We start from the raw sequence: 9,281 nt of genomic DNA, 5'->3' as shown, positions 1-9,281 counted from the left end.
TCAATTGACTTGTTACCCAAGAAAGCAGCCTGGAGTCCACAAACCCATTTCGTGATAAACCCTAGACCATGAAGCCGCCAACGTAAACCCTGCCGAGCGTCTTCCTCTCCCGGTCCACATTTCGTCTGCCTGTTCCGAACGTTCATAAATCTCGGCCGCTCTTCTCGCCTTCCATCCATCGCCCTCCGCCGCCTCCCTTCGGTCCTCGCCTTCACATGGCGGGTTTTCGGTCGGCAATGTTGGCCTCCGCCGTCGCTTCGGCAGCCCTCGCTGTGGAGCATGCCTACGCCGACGGCGGCTCCTTCAGGTTCCCTCCATTCTCCAATCCATCTCCGCCTGCTCCTCCAGCTTCCGACTCTGCCCGACCTGGTCCGCCGCCTCCGCATCCGGCTGAGGCCCCGCCGAAGGAGGAGCCTCGTGTTCGTAACGACAATCCTCGCACTTCTGCCGCGGGTTTCGATCCGGAGGCCCTGGAGCGGGGGGCCAAGGCCTTGCGGGAGATCAACAATTCGTCGCAGGCTAAAAAGGTGTGTAGCGATCATATTCGGTGTTTCTTTTCCAAAATTTTGAAAGATGTCACTTTACTCCTTTTCTTGGCCTTCCGGGGTGTTAGGTGTTTGAGTTATTGAAGAAACAAGAAGAGACAAGGCAAGAAGAGTCCGCGGCAAAGAAGGCAGAGTTTCAGGCCTTGCAAGCTCAGCATGAAACTGTAAGATTCCAATTTGGGAATATCTCAATTTTTTGTCAATCCTGATTGCTTAGTTTGAGCTGCATCCCATAGATTCTTGCTCCTCCGTGGATAGAATACTTCATATATCTTAACTGGTTAGCCCTTCATAGTAACCTACGTTGGTCCTCGTAAGGAAAGACTAATTGTGGCATCTTTTCAAATTTGTTTTATTTCTACAAGACATTCATCTCATCATTTCTGGATTTGCTGTCAACCGCAAGTACAAGAAAACATGTGAGAAGATAATTAATTGCCAATGTGTATCATTAACTGTCATAAGGTAAATACCTTGTCGGTTAACTATGAGGTGTCAAGGGACATGAGCTTAGGAGGAATAACTAGAACACTAGTTGATCACCTTCTGAGATCATCCTGTTTGCTGCACATAATATTTGTTTCATTAACATGCACTTCTCAAAATTCTCATGTTCTAATAGATGAAATGGGTTGTCATACAGACTTCATGTTTAAACTTTTAATTGAGATTTGCATATTGAAGTTTGCTTTATTTGTAGCTGATATCACATCTTGCTTTATTTGTTCACCTCACACTATTTGTTTGATTATCATTTCACACATCTCGAAATTATTTTGATATGGGTTATACGTACTTCATTCCCCAACTTCTATTTAATAAGATTAGCATATTGAAATTTTCTTTATTTGTTGCTGATGTCACCGTCTTGCAGGACAGGCAAAGGGTAATCTATGAGGAACAGAAAAAGTTAGTCCAACAACAGGCCCAAACAAAGGCTCAAATGGCTCGATATGAAGATGAATTAGCAAGAAAGAGAATGCAGGTAAACTGATATATATATATATATATATATATATTTTTTTTTTTTTCAAATTTCCTTATGTTAATTCTGTTTTGTTTCTTTATGCAGGCAGAGCATGAGAGTCAAAGGGCAAGAAATCAAGAGCTTGTGAAATTGCAAGAAGAATCATCAATTAGACAAGAACAGATTCGTCGTGCTACAGAGGAACAGATTCAAGCACAGCGTAGACAGACAGAGCGAGAAAAGGCAGAGATTGAACGTGAAACTATCAGAGTGAAAGCATTGGCAGAAGCTGAAGGAAGAGCACATGAAGCAAAACTAGCTGAAGAAGTAAACAAAAGAATGTTGATAGAACGGGCAAATGCTGAGAGAGAGAAGTGGATATCAGCAATTAATACAACCTTTGACCATATTGGAGGTACAGTGTTAATGCTTTCAAAGTGCTAAAGGATGATTCCAAGGTCATTGTCTCAGATTCCTGGATAAGTTTTGCAGTAAACTGTTCTATTGATGCTTCTTGATACCAGATCATTCTCTATAATATACTTGTATTAGCCTGTTATTTTAATTTAATGAGATACTGTGCTCACATGAGTGTTATGTTTTTTGGACGTAGAGGTTTCCAAAGAATCTGGCTTGACTGGATTCAAAGGTTAAGAGTTGAGTTTCGTGTCAACATTTTTTGAACATTCAGTTCAGGTTCTGTGGTCAGTCATTATGTATTACCGGACTAGATTTTAGTTGTAGAAGAATTACATAAATGTTTAACTATAAAAATACTTAGAAATTTCCAAAGAAGACCTTTGACAAGCTTAATTCTTCTTGATTTTGAGTCCAGTTGGCCCTATGATCATTTAATATATTGGAAATAGAACAAATGAAACCCAGCTGACTTGAACCTGATCAGATTGATTTTACCTCCTGACTTGAAAGATTCTAATCAGGGTTTGGTTTCTGCTAAAATCCAACCAGGGTAGTTTACAAACCTAATTAGTGCCACCAAATTAGTATTGTCAGTTGACTCATGCTAACAAACCTAATTAGGCTTTCTATAATTATTGCTTCCTTGCAAAATTTGTTGTGACCATGTATGTGGGTGAGTTGTTTATCTGATGATTATACTCACGGTTGATTTTTTATTTGACACGATTGCATTCACAATGCTTCAAATACTGCTTCCAATATCTAATGGGGCTATGATAATTGAAACATATGAGAAAAGGCACGTCACAGTAGTTCTCTTTATGCTTATCTAATCAGCTCAGTTTATGCAACGTGCATGCTTTGGACTGCAAAATTCCCCCATTTTCATAGTGTTCTCATTTTAAAAATCAATGTCTTCATATCATTTCCATTTTAATAACTTAAAAGGAGAGCATAATGCTATTATGATATATTTTGAATTTTTTGTTTATCATTTATTTGGTTGTTCTTGATGTTCTCTTTCACTTTCGCAATTTCTTGATTTCTATAACTGTCAGGAACTAGGAACTTAGTACCGTGGAGAGGATTTTATATTCTGGGAATTTTATTTTGTTTGGTGTAATGAAATGTTCAACTCTCAACATTTTTCTGCCTTTGCTATAATTCCTTGGCCATAAACTGACTGGAACTTGAGCTTGTGATATTGAACGTGCTGCCAGATTTTATAATATTATAAGATCTGCTAATGTTGGTTTACAGCTGTAGTATTTTGCGTTCAGATGTCTTTTGATGAGCACACCGTTTAATGTCTCTTTAAAAGTGTTGATGATGGATGTGGACCAGAGCTTCTGAAACAAAACTTATCACCAATAGCTATACCATTATTAAATTGCTGATGGGGATTTACTTCACTGCTAGTATGAATTCAATTAGTTATCCCTTTGCTGAGTGCAGTATTTAAACACAAAATCAACACCGACAATCTGTGTTTGTCCTAGCTATTTGGATATGAATGTATGGATGTTATCCCCCTTATTAAATTCTGTACAAGGTATTTTACAAGTCATATATGGATGTTTTAAATTATTTTTTATTATGCTAACAAGAGGCTTTGAGGTCTCACTCCCTACATGGCAACTCAAGAATCTATTAAGTGTCTTTAAAATTGTCCATATCATATTTAATCTATGTTATTCTATTTTATAATCTATTGAAGCTACACTAACATTTTCGCTACCTCATTTTCTAATTGCCTTGCACAATTCTCGGAGAATAACATTTAACTTCTTTAGAATTGTGATGGAGAAATTTCCTTATGTCTGATATATCTTGTTTAAATTATGATTTAAGGTATTCTATTAGATTTATGTTTGACAAGGATTTCCTGTCATTTCTCTTTCATGTGTTCAATTTGCAAATATGTCAGATGGCATTTTTAATGCATCTCTGTTTGTTCTTTTAACTTCTACTGACATTTCGAATCATAATTAAACTCTATATTCAAATTCAATGCTGTTCAGGTGGCTTAAGAGCGATACTCACCGACCAGAACAAGTTGATTGTAGCTGTTGGAGGTGTAACTGCTCTTGCTGCGGGGGTTTACACAACAAGGTAAATGAATGGTTAAATGGAAGACCTATCCTATGTGCTTGAAAAGTTTTTTGAGAAACTGAATGCAAATGATTTTACTTTATTTTTCCTAGCCAGTAGATCCAACTATATTCAAAATGTTCGATGCAGTTTTCTTTTAAACTAGATTTGTGGTAATGCTTGCCAGACTATGTAAGGTGCATTTACGTCTAGTATCAATCATATCTGTCAAATAGATTATCAGCTTGTGTATCAGACAATAAACTAATACTATATAGTTATAAAGGGTATTCTTAGACAAATTGGCTTCTTAGATTTATAAACTTGAATGAGTTTTTAATCTTTTATTTAAGTTGTCGATTTAATAGCAAAATCGACGCCGGGCGGGATAACGATTATGTTGTGGGCTATTGAATCCATTGACTTGTGCAAGAATATCGGAAGTAATCTTCTACAACTTGTTGATTTGAGGAGGAATATTAGGAAATAGGAAAACAAACGGCACTGTCGAAAATATTATTAATGCAATTTTTTTTTTATGTCAACTCAAACAATTGTTTATATTATTATATAAACTCCAAACCCCTTGTACACAAAGAAAGGAAATAAATCCTAAAAGATAGGAAAAAATCTTAATGGATTCAAAATCCTAAAAATCTTAAATGGACTCAAAATCCAAAAAACAAAAGATAGAGATTACCAAAAATATCTTCAATACTAAAAGTACCTTAAATACGAAAAAAACTCAAATTATTAAAAATAGTATGAAAGATTTTTTGATCCTCTTGCATCAGTCACCCTAGATTTGAAAACTACTTGTCCTCAGTATAGAATAATATCAGGTGGTATCCCAAGGAAGATCATCTGACATAAACTTGACAATCTTCAAAATAGCATTCTTCGTAATCAACTTGGCAATTTTCAAAATAGCATTCTTCGAATGAACTGGTCCAAGCCAACCATGGCCACCTTATTTCCACAAGGAACATCCTCCTTGAATTCTTGCTTCTTGCCCATCCAGATTAGGGATGACAATGAGTTGGATTTGGGTTGGAGTTCATATCTTCTATCGCCATCCCTATTTATTATATCCATCCCTATCCTTGTCCCTATCCCTATCCCTATCCCTATCCCTATCGGGTATTCAACTTTCATCCCATCTCTATACCCATCGAAGGATGAATATCCATCCTCATCCCCATCCCCATCCCCATCAGACGATTTGATATCCTTTATACTAATAATTTTCTTCATTTCATCCGACTACCATATTCAACAAAAGTATATTAGAATTACTATCATATCCAAAAAAATATAATTCAACAAAAACAAAATAAATATCTATAGGTTACTAGGGGAGAAGTTGAGAAGGAGAAGAAGATTAGATTTATTTTCGTATTTTTTCCTTTAATTGGTTGTTGGTGAAATGAAAGAATATATATATATATATATATATATATAATTTAATTTAATTAGATATTCAGGTCGGATATGAGTAATTTTACTAGACTCACCTCCATACCTGTATCCGAAAATCTCCATACCCAATTACCCAATTATTAATTGGGTCCAAAAAATTCCTCCATACCCTCCATTCGGGTTGGATGTCGGATTCTCTATCGGCTTCGAAGGAAATTGTCATCCCTAATCTAGATAACAGTTCACGGCAATGGCACAGTCTTAATGCACAAATCTTTCTTCTGATCTGGAACATAGTTGGGCCCCATAATCCTTACTTTCGTACCCGTTGAAACCTTTCCACATAAAACTTGACCAAAAGCAAAGAACCTGCCAGCTGGAATCATCTTTGAGACATACAACATAAGAAGGCCCTCTGGATCTCAATTTATGATTGCATTGGCATATATATTATCAAGTGGACCTTCGTACAAGTTCTCCACATGATACATCTGTGCCTTGGAAGGAGAAGGAAGGTGGAAGATCATCATTTTAAGAAGGGCACTACTTGCCGGCTACCAAGCCTGTATGACCCTCTTCATGCCTTTCCAATCAACTCTATCTCATCAGACTTCATGGTGACACCAAGCTTTTGCAGCATTGGCCATAACTTATCCTTCAAATCATTCATGTGGGTGGCAATAATCTGCTTAATTTGCTCGTAACAGAATTGAATGAATCCACATTTACATGGGGGAGGCCCACTACTCTTAGTAGTCCATTGCTTAGTGGCCGGGTCAAAGAAATTCTCACCCCAAAGCCTCTCCATCATCTTGGTCTCGTCAACTCCAAACTTAGTTGTGTACATCTTAGCAAAGTTAGTCAAAGTGAAAGGCCAACCATGCCATCTAGTAGAAAAGGTCAAGTGTTCCCTTTTCTGGGTAAACTTGGACATCATTGAGAAGGGCATCTTCATAAGTAGCCATTATGACATTTGCATTCTCAATCACTCTAGAAAAAGTTTGATATGCATCTTTGTCGTCAACAACTTCATTCACCTCGTCATCGTCATAAACTTGCTCGCTAGTTGACTCGGTCTTGTTTTCATCGTAAATTGAATCACCGATTATTTTGATCTTGTCGTCCACATCTTTTTTAAGGTTTTTTTTTCCAAATTAAAATAAAAGAACTTACTACCTTTAGGTTCTCGGGCAATACGATCATAGTATGAAGCTTCCTCAGTCGGAATCTCTCTGTCACAACCTCGATCATATACCTCATGATCTTCAAGATCTTGCACCGCTAGACGCTGAGATAACTCTTTGACTTGTCTATCTTCGAGTATCTCATCTTAGGTGCTACGTTCACGGTGCGAGGCTTCCTCAGTCGAACCGAGTAAACTTTTATCTATTGATTCATGTATGAATACCGGAAGGAATCTTCTACAACCTGTTGATTCAAAGAAGAATACTAGGAAATAAGAAAATAGACGGCATTGCCGAAAATATTATTAATAAAAAAGAACTTGTTTTACATCAACTCAAACAATTGTTTATATAGAGTCCAAATCCTAATACACAAAGAAAGGAAAGAAATCATAAAAGAAAGAAACAATTCTTAATGAACTCAAAATTCTAAATGGATTCAAAATCTGAAAGACAGAAATTACAAAAAATACCTTAAATACTAAAAATAACTTAAATATTAAAAAACTTAAAATAGTATGAAATATATTTGGATCTTCAATAGGTCGATGATGTGAAGTTCTAGTATTGTTTTTGTGGTGATGATAGTTTTTTTGTGAAGACGGTAAAAACTAAAGAACCATAGAAAACTGAGATATTACAGCGATGATAAATTTATAGTTAATGACTTAAATCTCATCCGACAATTCTGAGTTACCAGTGTGCATATTGCAAAACATGCACACAAAGTTCAAAACAATCTCAGAAAAAATAACTGAAAGTTTCCAGCAAATTTAAGCTTGTTAATATTCTTCAACTTGAATCTTTCTTGTAATAAGTTCCCACATGATTGCCTCTGGTTTTCCTGATTTTGTGTTTGGTTGTGAAACATGGTTCTTGCAATGCTTTTAAGATTGCTACTCTGCAGTTATTGGACCTCTTTGCTTGTTATAATTGAGTCCTGCTTAATCTAGAATCTCTGTTTATATTTTATGTCATAATTAATTGTCAGAGAAGGTGCAAGAGTTGTCTGGGGATATGTTGACCGAATCTTGGGTCAACCATCACTAATCAGAGAGTCATCCCGAGGAAAATACCCCTGGTCTGGTTTTTTCTCTCGGGTTGTTAGCTCTGCATCAAACAAATTGAAAGGGAAAGATTCAGGAAAGAAGGGACATGGTTTAGGTGATGTAATTCTCCATCCATCCCTCCAAAAAAGAATCGAACAACTTGCCAATGCAACTGCAAACACAAAGACTCATCAGGCTCCATTTCGTAACATGCTCTTTTATGGCCCCCCTGGTACAGGAAAGACTATGGCCGCTCGAGAATTATCTCAAAAATCTGTATGTCACTCTATGATTGTCCATTTTGAGAAATACTTGTAAAGTCAGTTGCACTTACGTGGTGCTTGATTTTTCTCCAGGGCCTAGATTATGCATTGATGACTGGAGGTGACGTTGCACCATTGGGTTCACAAGCCGTGACCAAAATACATCAATTGTTTGATTGGGCCAAGAAATCCAAAAGAGGTTTGCTTCTTTTCATCGATGAGGCGGATGCATTCCTGTGTGAGTAAGTCATCTTTCTCTTTATATTGTACTTTATGAAACTGTAATGTGGAATTTGTCAGTTAGTCAAATTTTTTAGCCGAGGCACATTGCCACGATTTGCATTGGGTTGCCTTTTGTGTCTTAGAATCCCAAGACATGCTAACTATACGATCATCTAGGCTCCTGCATTCACTAAAAATTCACTTTGTTACTTGCTCCATAATCTCCAAGTACATATATCAATTTTTTGGTTTCTGCTGTCTTCTCTGTTGCAGTGGTTCACGTATATATTGTTCTCTATATTTTGCTTTCCCTTTACATAGGCAGTCTCGGGATATTTGTTTAGAAATATAAAAGACTTGAAATGAGTTTTTTATTTTTCAGGCGCAATAAGACCTACATGAGTGAAGCCCAAAGGAGTGCTCTTAATGCTCTCCTTTTCCGCACTGGGGACCAATCGAAGGACATTGTGCTTGTCCTCGCCACCAACCGACCTGGCGATCTTGACTCTGCTGTTGCTGATCGCATTGATGAGGTACTTGAATTCCCATTGCCCGGGGAAGAAGAGCGATGCAAATTGCTCAAGTTGTATCTGGACAAATATATTGCCAAGGCTGGGCAGAGCAAGTCTGGTTGGTTTAGTTTATTCCGGCCACAACAGGAGAAAATAATCATCAAAGGCATATCAGACGAGGTGATTCGAGAAGCTGCTGCCAAGATTGAAGGATTTTCTGGTAGGGAAATTGCGAAGCTGATGGCCAGTGTTCAGGCCGCTGTCTATGGAAGCAAAGAGTGCGAATTGAATTCTGAGTTGTTTCGGGAGGTTGTGGATTATAAAGTTGCAGAACATCAGCAGAGGAGAAAGCTTGCTGGTTCCGAGACTCCTGGGAAAAGTATGTAATGCTTTAGGTGACTTTCTGCCTACTGTATCTTGTATTTCTCTGCTATTTTTCATAATTTTTTTTTATAGATGCTGAGGTGTTGCTCTATCCTCGATACTGCCTGCTATTCATCATAATGTAGTTTACCTGTGGGGATTTTAATGAGATTTTTCCCAGGAGGCATGATAATTCGTATGTTTACTGTTAGTATTATCTTCAACTTTAACAGCAGACAAATCCAA

The 9,281-nt window shown here is 37.3% G+C and overlaps 1 protein-coding gene across 1 annotated transcript; it reads left to right on the top strand.

Annotated features, from left to right (window-relative positions):
* The first annotated feature begins 215 nt into the window (after window positions 1-215).
* On the top strand, window positions 216-9,222 carry LOC121992921 (ATPase family AAA domain-containing protein 3-B-like). The gene is made up of 8 exons (XM_042547564.1): window positions 216-527; window positions 614-709; window positions 1,420-1,530; window positions 1,618-1,927; window positions 3,954-4,044; window positions 7,618-7,951; window positions 8,032-8,180; window positions 8,543-9,222. The coding sequence occupies exons 1-8, from the start codon at window positions 216-218 to the stop codon at window positions 9,057-9,059; spliced, it is 1,920 nt and encodes a 639-aa protein (XP_042403498.1). The 3' UTR covers window positions 9,060-9,222.
* Window positions 9,223-9,281: the final 59 nt, after the last annotated feature.

The sequence above is a fragment of the Zingiber officinale genome, chromosome 6B, assembly GCF_018446385.1.
Source record: "Zingiber officinale cultivar Zhangliang chromosome 6B, Zo_v1.1, whole genome shotgun sequence".
Lineage (NCBI taxonomy): Eukaryota > Viridiplantae > Streptophyta > Magnoliopsida > Zingiberales > Zingiberaceae > Zingiber > Zingiber officinale.
Note: the sequence above shows the minus strand (reverse complement) of the source record. Positions and strands in the feature narration are given on the sequence as shown.

What these genes read in the sequence shown, in the direction of transcription:
- LOC121992921 (XM_042547564.1), top strand. Translation starts at nt 216, where the DNA reads ATGGCGGGTTTTCGGTCGGCAATGTTGGCCTCCGCCGTCGCTTCGGCA. An exon ending in ATTCGTCGCAGGCTAAAAAG is followed by an intron (nt 528 to 613) that starts GTGTGTAGCGAT and finishes CCGGGGTGTTAG; the next exon opens with GTGTTTGAGTTATTGAAGAA. An exon ending in GCGGATGCATTCCTGTGTGA is followed by an intron (nt 8,181 to 8,542) that starts GTAAGTCATCTT and finishes TTTATTTTTCAG; the next exon opens with GCGCAATAAGACCTACATGA.